The following is a 15,955-nucleotide window of genomic DNA, read 5'->3' on the forward strand; positions in this document are numbered from 1 at the left end:
ATTATTTTTAATGATATTCTAATGGGCCGCTTTGTGATATCACAAAGCCCGGAAACCAACGCTGTAGTCCAAACGAGCTGTTCGTTGTAGTTCTTGAAAAGGGATTTTTAAAAAACGAAATATCTCCCTTTGGAGTGGACTTTGAGATTTGTAACTTTCTAGACAACGTTTTTTTATTTGTAATAAATTTGCCAACTTCTTTCAACGTTGTCATTATGGGGTATTGTTTGTAGAATTTTGAGGAAAATAATGAAATTTAATTCATTTTGGAATAAGGCTGTAACAATAATGTTCTTTTTAGCAACATCATATGACCCCTTTAAATCTGTTGATTATCAATGATTTGACCAGAAATTCCTTATCGATACCAGTGATATTTTTATTGATATTTTGAATACATTTTTTTTCATGGTAGTTTTAGCTAAAGTTTTAGCAATTTAGTTGTGTGTTTTTGTCATTTTCATTATTTTTTATATTTCATTGAAATAAAAGAATTTAAGTTTTTGTAAGTTAATGATCTACTCATCATTTGCCCATTCATGTCATTTTTGCCAGCTTTCACATTCATAAGAATCAACATTTCCAGCAAACCTCTCAGGCGCATTATTTGACAAACCAGCTCTTGGATGCTAACATTCCCACGAGCACTGTGGGCTTTTAAGCAGGGTGTGTTTGGTTATTAAAGTGATGAATCTAGCATGCAGTCCTATAAATCTCTGCATATAGAGACATGTAGCAGGCTGAGGTTCCCAACAGGTCTCAGGCCCTGTCCACACGTAGACGCGCTTAGCTGTATACACAAAAATGTTGTATCGTATTGGCGTTTCGTCCAGACGGATCCAGCGTTTTGGAAGAGTGAAATCGCTATTTTTTTAAACCGGGTCCCAGAGTGGATAAATCTAAAAACGACACCCTTGCGTTTTCGTGTGTGCAGCCAATCCGTATATTTTGGGAAACGTTGATGTCATCACCCCTTCGCTCACCCCTAGTCAGACACCGCTACCTCACGTAACAGCAACAACAACATGAACAAACACTGAACGATTGCCTTTTTATTAACTAACATTAACACAGATTAACAAATGTATTGTTCCATGTTTGTTTGTATACCACACGCAAGATTTATTCGCATAGTCCAAGTCTTCTTCTCCGTTTTTAGTGTATCTCTGTGGCAGAATTACAGCACCACATACTGGTCTGGCATGTATACTACATCGTTTCCGTGGTTTCGTGTATACGCAGATATTTCTTGAGAGGAGGGGAAAAAAAAGATCGGATACGGAAAGCTCTGGCTTCGTGTGGATGTAGCCTCAGAGCTCCAAGTCCTCCAGAGCAGCATGCTTCCCCGGTCACGCCGTCTGCTCACACTGGCTCCTCTCCAGCTCACTATATGACCAACACTACATGCTGTCCTCTCTCTCTCTCTCTCTCTCTCTAGGCTCACAGCCGCTCTAGACTAAACAAAGATTAGTGCTTAAAACATCTCAATATCTCTTAAACTCTCCCGGTGACCAAAAGCTTGTGGATGGAGATTTGAATTAACAGCTAGTGACAAGCTTCACTGCGTGCCTACAAATATCCAGTCAAGTGGCATCAGTCTCACATGGGGACATTAAAAATTGACTGAAAATCAGTCACAATGAATCGCATCATTTGGATGCATGAAAACCAGACACTCACTCACTCTCGCAAACAAAACAGTAATTAAATCCAAAGTCCACTGCATTGTGTGCATGCTGTGAAAAGCATAACATAGGAAATGAAGAACTGGGACTCACCCCGTTATCACTAGCAGGACTCTGAACCTGCAGAGGAGTAGAAAGGCAATAAAATCACTCGCACCATCACTGAGTATTTACACGACACACATCATTACAGTCAGAAAGAGCTCAGACTTTTACAACCTACACGCAATGGTTTTTTTAAAGCATATGCATAAAAAACTTGAACCCTAATGTTGTGTTCTGGTCATTTTGCATACAGGGTATAACAACTATAGTCATTTTTGTACTGATTGGGATTTTTTCCCCACCTTGTAACACTTTTACAGGGAAATCATTTTTGACTGGGAAATCCAAACTAGGTAAATTTTTAACACCGTAATTAAACTAGTATAAAACATATCAAGAAATGTTATCTTTGTATTCATGCTGGTTTCATGTGGTTTTGAAATACTTTTGTAACATTTTCAAAACATGTTGACATTTAACAAATCTAAAAATGTCATGTGGTATTTACTTGGTGTAATCAAGTAAAAAATAATATATTTTCCTTACACCTCGAATGCATATGAGTTTACACATCCTAATCAATCAACTAACCTCGCCTTGTCATAAAATGTCAAATTATCCTATATTTTAAGAGATTTATTGACCTCGACACACAATTAAGAAGGTCCACTCTATGATATCATATCCTGATTTGCTTTTTGTCCGCACCATATCTATATTTTAGGTCCCGAAAGATAATAACTGTACATGTATATTCGCAGAAGGATACTTTTGTCAAGTTTTACTAAAATATAAATGCTCTCAATGTTAGCAGACATGCACTAAAAGCCACAAAACTCTCATTTTGATTTTATGAGGTCTTAAAAGATTAACCACAGAATTAAAGACTCAGCACATGATTCAGAAGATCAGATGAAGGAACAGTACAAAACATGAAGAATAAAAAAAATATGTACTAATTCCTGTGTTACGGCTGATAGACAAAGATTATTCACTCTTCTTTGACCTGTTTTATCACACACACATCAGCATTCAGGGCACCAGCTGCAGCTAAGCGGGCAGTGACTTGATGGTCAGAAAAGGCCCTCTGGGACTCAGATCACTGGCATCGGTTCAGCTCACATTGAGTGCTACAGTGAAATGTACCAGCCCAGTGGATTCAACCGGCGCATCAGAAACAATTCAACCGACCGCTGGACCTCTGCCAGCCCAGTGATGATGTGTTCAATCTGTCCCTCAGCTCAGCCAAATGATCACAAAAAATATATTTTTTATATTTTAGATTTGAACTGCATTTTTTCAAACATTTCAACATGTTGTTCAGTTTTTCAGCCTTTATGCCATATATAATCTCAGAAAGAAAAAAAAAATACTTTTAACTTAACTGGGGCAGTACACTACCATTCAAAAGTTTGGGATCAAGATTTTTTGTAAAGAAATTAATACTTTTATTAAGCAAGGATGCATTTAAAGTGAACAAAAGTGACAAAAGATTTCCACATGAACCTGAAAAAAAAATGTATCACACTTTACACAAAAATATTAATCTGCACAACTATTTTCAACATTGATAATAATAATAATAATAATAAAGGTTTCTTGAGCGGCAAATTAGCATATTAGAACTATTTCTGAAGGATCATGTGACACTGAAGACTGGAGTAATGATGCTGACAATTCTGCTTTGCCATCACTGGAATAAATTACATTTTAAAAATATTAAAACAGAAAACAGTTATTTTAAATTGTAACAATATTTCACAATATTACTGTTTTTACTCTGTTTTATCAAATAAATGCAGCCTTGGTGAGCATAAAAGTCTTCTTTCAAAAACATTATTTAGTCTGACCGACACCAAACTTTTGAACAGTAAAGTAAATGGCCCCTTTTTGCCTATTTTTATTAAGCAATGCTGCATATTATTAGTCATTAAAACCTTGGCTCCTGACAATATGACAACTTAATAGTGATTTTGGCCCAAATCCTGAATGGAAACTTCTAATACATTCCTCAAAACTATGAATACTCTCTTGGTGTACTTCCGAGGTCAGCATCTGCTTCTTGTCTTGCACTACACTGTTCTAAAACTGTTTTTTTTTTTTATTAATTTAGTGCATGGATAAAGTTTAAAACGGTGTTCAAATGGTGGAATTGACTGATAACACCTTGCTGCTGCATATGCACAAACTGTACTTAAGGATTTTGTAAGTGTACACCGTCTTAGCAAACCTTTGAAATGTGCACGTAAGGGTTTAGACAGGAATGCAAACCACAAACACAGTGTGTATGGGAGTGAATATCTTCTGAGGAGCCGAGTGAGTGTGTGTGTCTTTGCTCAAGACTGAACGGGTGGCAGAATCAATAGGATGTGGGCCAACTCTTCTCAACTCCAGCACCAAACAGTCAGTGATGAAGGAGCAGAGACCCTGGCTCTGAGCCCATGTTAAGATGGCTGCTGCTTTTTTGGGTTGATCCAATCATTTTTTTTTTTTTTTACATGGATGAAGAGCAATTACAGCAAGAGGCTAGAGTGCTGCTTATTTTGGGGGTTACTTATCCAACAGATTATGAAACATAGGCTGGAAAAGCCATGAAATATGCTGCGATTAATCAGGTGTTTGGGCTGTAAACCAATTCTGGACCCTCATGTCAAACCAAACCTGTATGACTTTCTTTCTTATGCTGAGCACAAGAGAAGATATTTTAAAGAACATTTTAACTGGTTTTGTTCGTACAGCGAAAGTCAATGTGGTCCAAAACAAATGGACCTCACTGACTTTTACTGTATTGACAAAAATACTGTAAAGACATTTTTTTAAATGTTTTCTTTCATATTCTATAGGAAAAAAGCTATGCTGGTTTGAAACGATATCAGTAAATAATAACAGAATTTACATTTTTGGGTTAACTATCCAAAACAAGCTCATTGGAAAAACGTGCCAGTTGCGACATTTCTACACAATGATATTATGTGACAATTTCTATCTCTGAAAGAGAGATGAACATAAATCTGGCAATGTTTCATTACACTGGTTGTTGTAGATATTGGCCCTGTCCCAAATCGCACCCTAAAACCTCGCGGTCTTCCTCTGAGTCCACACTTTCGTGACGTATGCCGCTTTGACTGTCGGGTAGAAGCCTGCTGCGGAGCTCGCCTCAGTGCAGGCTCGGCAGAAGTGAGCATCGAGGGTGCATAGTGACCGTAAATGGGGCGCTCGCTAGCACCCTTCTGAAAGCTAAAATGACGAATGGGACACCCTACGGTCTTGTGGACTTAACAGACACGCGTACACGGCGGCTGTAAGTCCGCAAGAGCACCTGATGTGTGCCATTTGGGACACAGCCATTCGCACGGCATGTCAGAAATGAAATGCCTGATGAGTGGTGCTGAGAGTTATGCTCTATTGCATTTAATTTATAATTAACATACAACCTACACAAAACCTAACCAACAGTGTTAACAATAAAAATAATTTGCTGAAGCAACCATGCCATTTTGGCTTGCTTTTAGAAGTCTTTAAGCTCTTTTATCATAATTTGTGTTTCACAGGACTCGTACCCAAGCACTTCACATTGCAAATGCAATACCGTACCAGGTGAGCCATCGAGCAAGTTTACAAAATTAGAAAAGCCATAGGCTTACATATGGACATGCATATGTGATGCAAATGTCAGTGTATTAGTATACAAATAACTCGTTGTAGTAAAGTGTTTTGAACTACACAAAAATAAGTCTTTGTTAATTGATAATCTGCTCCGTAATCATGAAAATAAATAAATATTGTTGGTGATTTTAAGTGTAAATCTGAGTTGGAAACTGCAGTGAATTTTATGCTATTTGTTTGGAGTTTTGCAGAAATGTAGGTAAAGGCTCGTTTCTCTAATGAGCCTATGTTGGAACTATCTCTTTAAATTTGTATACAGTATATGGCCTCCCCAACTGTAGATGCCCATGGCAATACATAGTAAATTAGGCGAACAGCTGAAATCAAATGTCACACGAGAAGGCCTCATCAAATTCAAGACTAATGCAGGGGAAATTTGACTCCTACTCCTACTGTCTGTCATCATTACACATTACTAAACGTGTGTTATTGAATGCATAATCCACGCAAGCCGGTGTGAACCTAGTCACACTACAAACGCCGTGTCCATGTAATGTGAAGCCATTTTCCTAGCAAATGAGTCTGTATTAAAGGTGCAATGAATAATTAAAACACACTGTCTTCCAATGGTGGTGGGTTAATGATGGCCATAATTGGCTCGAACCACCGAAACCCGCTTTCCTCCACACACAACAGCATCTTGTCATTGTTCCTCACTGACGGATCCCACATGAAAAATGAAACAGGTTCTTACCGCAGGAAGCAGCGGCTCCATCTGCGCTCCCTGATCTTTCACGTCCATCCCTGATATTCTGCCTTATACGGTCTTGTTCGTCTATGAAGGGAATATTGCTAGGAGCGTAGAGAAAACGTCATGTATGTTGATGCGGTTTCGGTGGCAGTGTAGTAACCGTTGGTTTTTTTCCTTCTTTCTTCACTCGCGCGCGCTCTTTCTTCGGCGTGTTTTGAGCTCGCGTGACGCAGCTGCGACCAGCAGCACGTGAGTTAATGGAAACCACCGGGACGTGTTAGATAAACGGACGAAACACTCCGGGGTCAAACGGACACTTGAGGCTTCGGTTTACTAAATGTGAGATTGACAAGTGTGTTTATGCCCTGACGCGAATCATACTCTCAGGAGATGAGTCATGGAAAGATGAACCTATGAAAGATATCTGTGGATTTTCTAGATGTAGAGTTTGTGTGTGTGTGGGTCACGGTCAGTGGATATTATTAAGTATTTATATTTTTAACTCATGGGAGGTCCAGAATACTTACATTTCTCAGAGGTTGTGTGGGTTTTGCTTGCAGGATTCATGTGCTGCTGGCTTCTCGTTTCTGCAGAGGGAAATGCAATAAACTGGATGAAGTGCTGTTGTTCCTCCCCCGCGAGTAGATGACAGTTTTTCTGCCCTTGCCCATATCTATTATTCAGGTATCTCTCTTTGGTGATGGGGCCAATGAAACTGTGTCCATAATCAAACACACATACATAGCAGCTCTGTTCCTGATACAGCAACAACAAAAAAAAAAAAAAAAAAAAAACCGACCTAAAAAAAATGTTGCTTCTGGTTTAACATCTAAATTATATGGATTTATTTTAGTCAAAAATGTTTTAATAGCCTATCACTGAATAAAAAATAAAAAAGCTGATTTCCTAAAAATATTGACTTTTTATAGTCTTTTCAAATAATTTCTTTATATAGGGGACACGGGGGCTAGTTACATGGGCTATATTTCACTAACTATAGCCTACAATTTTAAGTAAAACGTGTGTATTTGCGCGTATGTTTTTTAAACGACATTTAAACGATATATATATATATATATATATATATATACATATGTATATATATATATTTTTTTACATTTAAAAAAAAATGTTTAACAATTTTTTGACAAGTAGTTTTTTTTTTGTATTGCATTGCACTTTTAATCTATTTTTAATTTCTGTTTATCTAATCATCTTCATCAATAATGTAACCAAATATGATAATCTTAGTAATGAAGTAACTGTATTGGCAATAGTAGGCTGTGCACAGGGAACTGTTGTGTCCAAGCATTAACTGTGCCAGTGTCACATAGGGGTGGGCGATTTAGTATTGCTGTGGGTGCTTCCTCTTAAAGCCCTGCTGCTCGTCCTGCAGGTCCGGGCAGGCCTGAACCCCGTCAAAATAAGCCCACACTAAAACAGGGATGCTGCTGTTTAGTAAAACACCACATTCCACACCTAGGATCTCATTACTAGAGCCGCACTTCAGACCCGTCCCACGTCTTAGACTCCTTTAGTCCTCTCTCTGAATATTAACATAAATATCAGATGGAGACTAGAGAGTCCCTCTGAATCACAGTGCCTCATTTCCCACAGTAGTTGGGCAAATCCAAACAAATATAAATGTCAAACTCCATCCAGTAGGCAGATCTTACCTGCTATCAGAAGAGTTACACGACAGCAACACCTCCAGCCATATCTGCTGGGGTGGAGACCACTAAACTGATATACAGTCTGATAAAACAGAAGCGTGGAGCCAGGACGCTTTAAACCCTGAGAGCTGATATCAGCCTGGGGAATGAAGAGGACGTGGCACAATAATATCGGAAGAAGAGAATAAACAAACCGCTTGTTAAACATCTACAGGAGAATCACACTACAGGAGAATTCAGTGAGATTCTCATATAATTATACTGTTTCTGTAGATATTGCTTCAATACATTCACATTCAGTGCAATCAATGAAGAAGCAGGGCAAACTCCTAAAAAAGCATATTTAAGTGCAGTTACAGCTGCTTCTGTGAAATGCTTGTATGGTTCTACGGAGTTGTTGACAGGAGCAAAGAGCAGTGAATGTAATACTATATGTAAAAATATGGGAATACTATATCTCCGATATGACACAGAGAATTGTGTTTAATGGGTAGAAGAGAACAAAAAAGAAAGGGTTGTAGAAGTTGTGAGCTGAATCTCATGAAAACATGACCAAATCACATAGCACCCCAAAATTAAAAAGTAATATATATATATATATATATATATATATATATGGAATACATGACTACTATGGGCATGTTGTCACAAAATCTATTTTTCCTGGCCAGTAACAGTGGAAATGTCCAATAGCATGCAAGGGTAAGTGCCCAGAAAGTGACTTTCAAATCCATGATGGATTTATATTTGACAGATAGGTCAGTACCAGCAGTGGAATTACATTTACAGCACGAACAATTTATACAACATTATTTTTCAGAAAAAAAAACTGTTGACCCTTTACACCTCTTAATTAAATGTAAACAGTTGCATATAGTGCTTTGCTGCTGGACTTTAACAGAGTAGTCAATAAACTCTTCCTTTGGCACCACCTTGTGTGCATTTAAAAAAAATGTATAAATACTCAAATAGAATTTTGGTGCTGAAATAGTAAAGGAATAGTTCCCCCAAAATACTTTCATTATTTACTCACCCTTATGGTGCTCAAAATCCATATTCTGTTATTTTTCTGTGGAACACAAAAAGGAAATATTTGTTACATTTTAAAGCACCAAAATGGTGGGGGTGGATGGGGATCATTTTTAGATAAAAAAAAATAATTTATTATACTTGCACTATAGCAGCCTACACTCCCAGTCTTATAAATCCACATGATAGCTCTGTGTGAAAAATAGTATACAGAACGTGTTACGTCTTTTAGTAAAAATATCCCTAACCACGTTCATTCCACATACAAAGCAAGTGGCATTTATACGTCAAGCCAAACATAGCTGAATAAAATGGCTCAATGTCAATTTTGAGTGAACTTTTCTTTTTTTGTATTCATTTATTTATGCAAGAAATGCGTAAAAATACTAATGCATGCTTTGGCCGGCTCTGTGAAGGTGGTCTCTGGTTATTTCGGGTTCAACAGCTGCTGAAGGAGCTTCATTCTTCTCTTGATCCCTTCACTGTAATGTACACTAAGAAAGTGTGTAGCTGTATTTAGTGATAGATTCTGCTGCCGTGTTTAATCCTATCGCTTATGGGTGAATTAAACTATTATTTCCTCCAGGTCAAGGACACATAACCGGTGTTCCAAACCCCGGTGAACTGCCAACAGCTTGCATTCGCGCTAGGTGTCAGTGTTGTAAAATATTTTAATACACTCACACCAACTTGCAATCTTGAAACTACTACGTCAATAAATAAGCAACCGAATGTAAACTGTAATTTGAGTTTTTGTGGGATTTATTTATACTCAACCTCTGATAATTCATATAGGCTATACACATCAAACATTCTGACAGCAGCAGAATGTCATGACTTCACATAATCATATTCGATATTTCACAATACGCATCTAATTAAAAAAGACCTGTTCTTTTGAGCAAGATAGCTACTGTTTTGATACATCACAATCAATAAAAATGTTCATATTAAACAGCTGTGATTTTTAAGCTAATGAAAATGTATTTAGATTAATTATACTGGGGATGCATATTGTAACAAATACAGACATGTTGACCTTAATGTATGTTTTTTTTTTGCTTTTGTTTTTATAATACCACGACCAGATTATAGCCATATGAGCCGTCAAATACAGCGTTTAGATAGTTGGGGATGTCAGTTCTCGTTCATCTTCAATGATGCAGTGTAACATGGAAATAAATAAATGCTGTATACATAAATCATCATCATAATGCTATTTCCATATTAACAACATTTTAATTGCACACTCAGCCCAGGCAGGTTTATGTTTGAGTGTCGAAATGAAAAAAGTCAGATTCTTTAATCCCATTTTTGACCCTGTTCTGCATGTCTTTCGCAGTCTGAACGTCTGAAACTGGACTGATAGAAGGATTTTTCAGTTGCGCCTCCTCCGAAATCCTGGAATCGACAGGTTTAATGGAAGACTGAGTTTCGGTCCATGTCGAATCCGTGGCATCTTCACCTTCCAGCTCCTTAGAAACTCCAAGAGCTGACCGGTCTATTTCCAACCTATCTTCATCCTCAGGCAAGTAATTCGATCGTGTTGATCTTTCAAGACCTGCATCTAGAACCCAACCAGGCAGAATTGAGCTGGTTTTACTGCTGTTCTCTAGCAAACCCTGTGAATCCCATCCAGCGGAACTAGTGTAGTAATCCAGACTTGTACTAGTGCCACCAGTGAAAGGCAGACCTCTGACCCCCGCTGTGGCGTAAGAGAGCAGAGCTGCTGTGTTAATATCGGTTTCGTATAATGGAGCAGCAGTGGAAGACACAAGCCAGTGCTGCCCGGAGGCCAAGCTGCTCTCTTGGGATTGGTTTGAGGTTGCAAGGCCAGGGTCAGGGGTAAGAGTTGGAAAACAGGACTTTGTGTAACTGTTGACAAACTGCTCCTGAAATAAAGTGCTTGTCGTTGCATACCGCGAGCCAGGCAGCATCTGAGATTGTGGAGAGCCACCGAGTGTAGGGGTCAATCGGTCAGCGTCAGAGCCACTGTAACTTCTGGAGACAGTGAATAAATGAGGTCACACATTTTACGTTAGAATGTCCATGTTACTGTTAGTGACACTGGGTCTCATTCACTAAGCGTGTGTATGTACAGATTTATGCATGCAATCTGCATACAAACACTTTCATGAACAAATTCTATTTCACCAAAAGCTTTTATACTAAAATGTTGTCTAAATTTATAATAAAATGCAGTAACAACTGAAACCACATCTATGAAAAAATCACATACTCTTCTGGGTTTACTAAGCATGTGTACACACAAATGTGTGCGTGAAACCAACAAACAAACAATTTCACCCAGCCATGACTCACCCAAAATTTTCATATTAAAATTTGTGAAAAATGTAGGAACAGCTGAAACCACACATATGCATAGTAACTCTGGGTTCACGAAGCATGCATAAATTTGTACGTGAAATCTGCGTATGAACATTTTCACAAAAAAATCATGGATTCACCAAAAACTGTCTTTCTAAAATTTACTGTATATAGGAACAACAAAACCACACATATGCAAAAAGCATACTCTGGGTTTCACTAAGCATGTGCATGCACAAATTTGTGCATGAAATCTGCATTCAAACATTTTCACCAACAAATCCAGAATCACCCAAAAAAATTCCAACTACAACTTGTGAAAAAAATGTAGGAATAACTGAATAACTTGTGCTTGAAATCTATGTACAACTGTTTTACCGACAAATCATGATTCACCAAAAACTTTTGTGCTAAAATTGACTAAAAGATCTACAACAAAAAAGCACATACTCTGGGTGGCGTTATGATCATGTTAAGATGAAAACTATATTTCATCTTAAATATTTCAATATATAGTGTGAAAGAAAAGCAGTGGACGAAAAGCTGTGTTATAGCTTGATCTGAGAGGTCACAATGAATAATAACGCAGAGATTCGCATATGTACAGCTGGCTAATGAGACATTTTGCGAGTGTTGTGCGTTTGCTCAGAGTGACGAAAGGCTGTATATATGGTTTGGGCGTGTTTTATGCAAATGACTAAACTTAGGCAAGTGGTTGCTCATTTAGAAAACTTCCACTGATATTACAAGAGGTTAAAAACAAATTCATTTTCGTATGAATGTGAAATTTTTCATGAAAAGGTCTCCTGTGCGTAAAAATCCAAAATAATCCGAGCAAGTGTTAGTGTCTGAGACCCATTGCATTTGTAATTAATTATTTTAATTTGGAATATGTGTAACATGCACATTGTAATTTAAAGTGCTACCAGAAATAAATGCTTTAAGATGTTGTTTAATTACATTTATTTAAATTACATTTAAAATACATCATGTTAATTTCTGCAGTCAAGTCAAAATTCAAATTCAAATCTGAAAACCTGCAAGAGAAATAATTAGCAATGCATTAATTTGCATGGAAAGGCACTTACTTATCATAATTATCCCGAAATCCTTTAGCAAATGGATTGTGATCAATTTTTAGTTGTGTTATCTGAGGAAATAAAGAAACACATTCATTCAATCAGTTCATATTACAGTTTTTGTAATGTAATGTAAACGAATGCAGTGATAGACTAGTTCTTACGTCTGTGTTCTGGTAAGCTGTGACCGCTATAAATTGTGTTTCGGGAAAGGTAAATGTCTGTACTCGATCGGGATCACTCGTCTCTTCATCTCCACTCTTGTTTATTTCAATCACATGCACCCTCGGCTGATACTTATGGAGAGACTGTAGGACGATCATCTTGAAGGACAAAGAAAAAATCAACATAAAAAGGCTACTTTTGTTTCCCATTCCCATAAGAATCTTCACAAACCATATATAATAGTAATGAATATATATACACACACACACATAAATATGATATGGAACATTACATTTTACCTCATAGTGATACTTAAAGGTTTAGTTCACCCAAAAATGAAAATTCTGTCATTAATTAGTCATTCCAAACCTGTAAGACTTTCTTACTCATCTTCGTAACAAAAATGAAGATAAATTTGATGAAATCCAAGAGCTTTCTGACCCTGCATAGACAGTAATGCAACTGACACGTTCAAGGCCCAGAAAGGTTGTAGGACATTGTTAAAATCGTTCATGTGACATCGGTGGTTCAACCATCATTTTATGAAGCTACCAGAATACTTTTTGTGCACAAAGAAAACAAAAATAACTACTTTTTTCAACAATTTTAATGATGTCCTTACTACCTTTCTGGGCCTTGAATGTGGTAGTTGCGTTGCTGTCTACGCAGGGTCAGAAAGCTCTCGGATTTCATCTAAAATATCTTAATTTGTGTTCTGAAGATGAACGAAGGTCTTAGGGGTTTGAAACGACACGAGGGTGAGTAATTAATGACAGAATTTTCATTTTTGGGTGAACTGAATTAAAAGAGTGCTACTTTATGGCAACATGTTAACATAAAAGTGATTGTACCCCTAAATAGTCTTGTGAAGGTAATTTTTCATGTGCCAGCTGAAATTGGTTCGATGTTAACATTTGCTGCTGGCGGTCATCGCAGGCAAATTAAAAACTCATTACATTATTGCCAATTACTCACCTGATGTCTAGCTTTTTCTGAACTCACCCTATACTAAAAGACTTCTGATTCTTATCATGAAGAGAAAATGAAATGAAACAAGAAATCACTTGAGTAGAGTTGCTGGAAGCTCCCTTGTTGTTCGTCAGCTTCAGTTTTCCAAACGAGATCTCCTGACGCATCCAGTGCGCGCCAGTGTTTGGAGAGTCCGGGTGCATGTATACTCGGTTTCCTTTAACAATAAAAAAAATGTAAAATACATATGTTACTATTAAACTGAAATAACTAACATTATAATAACTGTAGACTATATTTATTAATATTTGAGTTTTTTTTTCTCAGTGCATTTATAAACCTGCACTCTAAAAAATGCTGGGTTAAATACAACCCAGTGCTGGGTAAAATAGGGACAAACCCAGCAATTGGGTTGTATTTAACCCAGCATTTTTTAGAGTGCAGGTTTATAAATGCACTGAGAAAAAAAAACTCAAATATTAATAAATATAGTCTACAGTTATTATAATGTTAGTTATTTCAGTTTAATAGTAACATATGTATTTTACATTTTTTTTATTGTTAAAGGAAACCGAGTATACATGCACCCGGACTCTCCAAACACTGGCGCGCACTGGATGCGTCAGGATCACATCCACAACAATATTATAATGGCACGTCGGGTCAAGACCAGCAACACTAACACTTAGAAACGGAAACATCCGGCTGCAGGAAAATTAACCGAAAAAACAAATCACTTTTCCAAAAGTAAAATTATTATTAAACAATTACATTAAAAATAAATATAAACGACACATTGCAATACCAGAAACAGACCAACAGACACACACCAATAATCTGAACAGAAAAAAAATACTTTCCCAAAATTATTAATTTATAATAATTACCAACAAATCAATTATAGGCTATTGGCATTAATAAAATATGCAACAAATAAAATTACAATATTACACATTATTCTAAATTATTAATAAAAAGCAATGCAGTCACTTTTGCTTTTTTTTTTTTTTTTTTTAAATAACCAATTAAAATACATTTAAAAAGTAGACTTAAAGAAGTAGACTTACCGCCCCTGTTTGGTAACGATCATTTCTGTTTGGTGTCTGTGGAATTTGAACCACAGCGCGAGGTTACAGAGGTAAACCTGGGCTTTTCCAGGATAGACGGCGGCGTTTGGGTAAGTTTGTCCGTACTGCTGTGAGTACGCATAGCTCAGCCCATTGTACGGCCCGTTGCTGATGATCGGGTGAGGTGTCATGTAGGGACCGGAGAGTGGCGGGAGCGCGGGTAAAGGCTGCCCCGAATACGAGAACATGGCAGAAGAGAAGGCGAAATCCTCGCGCGCTTGGCTTGATTCAGGCAAATCACACTTGTCCGCACTTTCACTGTCACCCCGTGCCGCGGAGACGTAGTCCAGAGCGTTTGAGGGGTTTCTCATCCCGGTGGAGAGTCTTTTCAACGGTGGCTCGTTCTCCAGGGTGTCCCCGGCGGCGGCGATGTGCGTAAAAACATTGTCCGCACTCGCCGGTTTGTCGGACACTGCGGACGGTGAGGGAAGTTGTTGCAGGTGCATAACTCACTGAGAAAGTTCTCGGAGTTAAACGTGGGTTCAGACCTCAGACATGCGCTCTGCTGCGTGGGCCAGGCTGTTTGAACCTGTTCACTCCGAGCTTACTATAGGAATATGACGGTGCTCCGCGTTTGAGAACAGCAGAATGGGCTGGTATTTACATTTAGAATAGCTTTAAAGCAGTAAGCGGGTTTTTTTTTTTTTCGAATAGGTTACATTGTATAAAAAGTCCCTGCTATCTGATAACTGTTATTAAAATAACTGAGGAATCCCTTAAAAATTGTAAACTGGAAAAAATAAAAAATAAAAGAATCTGAGCGCGCGTTAACCAATCAAAAATCATAGCGACCATTATTTTGTCAAAAGGGTCTTGGTTTTGTTTTCAGCAGCGTTTGCAAACTGTTTTAAGTATTAGCCTCTTATTATTTATAAATAGGCAGTATTTTTTTCTTTTGCAAATTGGCTTGATGCTACTAGCAGAGAAATTTAAGTTAAACAGCTTTACCACAATTTTATTTTATCAATAGTGTTTAACGGTTAAGGGTCATTCCGGTCATATTTCATTCTCCCAGACTTTTTAAAGTGGTGGTTCACCAAAATGAAGTGTTAAAAGCTTTTCACAGTACTTTGGTATGCCCATTATAATTAATAAAAATACTTATTGCATTTAAATATTTTTTATCATAAAATAATGTCTCATTTCTATCTTACACCAAGCATTTTGTCATGCCCGAGGCACTGAATTTGTACTTGTAAAGTTGACAAAATGTGCAGTGTTTACAATTTTTGGCAATAATAAATGTTTATTTGTGTTCCTTTCTTGAAAAAATATTTTTTTCTAGAAAAAAAAACGACTTTAAATGTTATGTCCCTCAGTAACACTAACCATTCTACGTTCATAGTAATTTAGACTCCACACATATGTGACATCATTCAGGTCTTTAATAGTAATGAAAAAAGATGTGAGTGAAGTGACATGTGGCCAAGTATGGTGACCCATACTCGGAATTAGTGCTCTGCATTTAACCCATCCAAAGTGCACACACACAGCAGTG

The 15,955-nt window shown here is 37.4% G+C and overlaps 2 protein-coding genes across 2 annotated transcripts in view; both read right to left on the reverse strand.

Annotated features, from left to right (window-relative positions):
- Window positions 1-6,403, reverse strand: part of LOC107655962 (sodium-driven chloride bicarbonate exchanger-like) — a 41,724-nt gene extending 35,321 nt beyond the window's left edge. The window contains exons 1-2 of the mRNA XM_016443597.1: window positions 6,091-6,403; window positions 1,779-1,805 (exon numbers count right to left, since the gene is read on the reverse strand). Coding sequence (XP_016299083.1) covers window positions 1,779-1,805; window positions 6,091-6,138 — 75 coding nt within the window. The 5' untranslated portion in view covers window positions 6,139-6,403. The remainder of the gene's footprint in view (window positions 1-1,778; window positions 1,806-6,090) is intronic.
- Window positions 6,404-9,894: 3,491 nt separating this feature from the next.
- On the reverse strand, window positions 9,895-15,019 carry LOC107655964 (T-box brain protein 1-like). The gene is made up of 6 exons (XM_016443598.1): window positions 14,398-15,019; window positions 13,935-14,035; window positions 13,426-13,547; window positions 12,361-12,519; window positions 12,206-12,267; window positions 9,895-10,790 (listed from the first exon to the last, which is right to left on the reverse strand). Exons 1-6 carry the CDS (start codon window positions 14,901-14,903, stop codon window positions 10,055-10,057), a joined length of 1,686 nt encoding a protein of 561 aa, XP_016299084.1. The 5' UTR covers window positions 14,904-15,019; the 3' UTR covers window positions 9,895-10,054.
- Between the last annotated feature and the right edge of the window lie 936 nt (window positions 15,020-15,955).

This window comes from Sinocyclocheilus anshuiensis, unplaced genomic scaffold, assembly GCF_001515605.1.
Source record: "Sinocyclocheilus anshuiensis isolate Anshui unplaced genomic scaffold, SAMN03320099.WGS_v1.1 scaffold51, whole genome shotgun sequence".
Taxonomy (NCBI): domain Eukaryota; kingdom Metazoa; phylum Chordata; class Actinopteri; order Cypriniformes; family Cyprinidae; genus Sinocyclocheilus; species Sinocyclocheilus anshuiensis.

Coding starts and splice junctions, on each gene's coding strand:
- LOC107655964 (XM_016443598.1), bottom strand. CDS start 14,903: ATGCACCTGCAACAACTTCCCTCACCGTCCGCAGTGTCCGACAAACCG. Junction 12,268..12,360: donor CAGCTTACCAGAACACAGAC/GTAAGAACTAGT, acceptor TTATTTCCTCAG/ATAACACAACTAAAAATTGA. Junction 10,791..12,205: donor TTTCGGGATAATTATGATAA/GTAAGTGCCTTT, acceptor CACTGTCTCCAG/AAGTTACAGTGGCTCTGACG.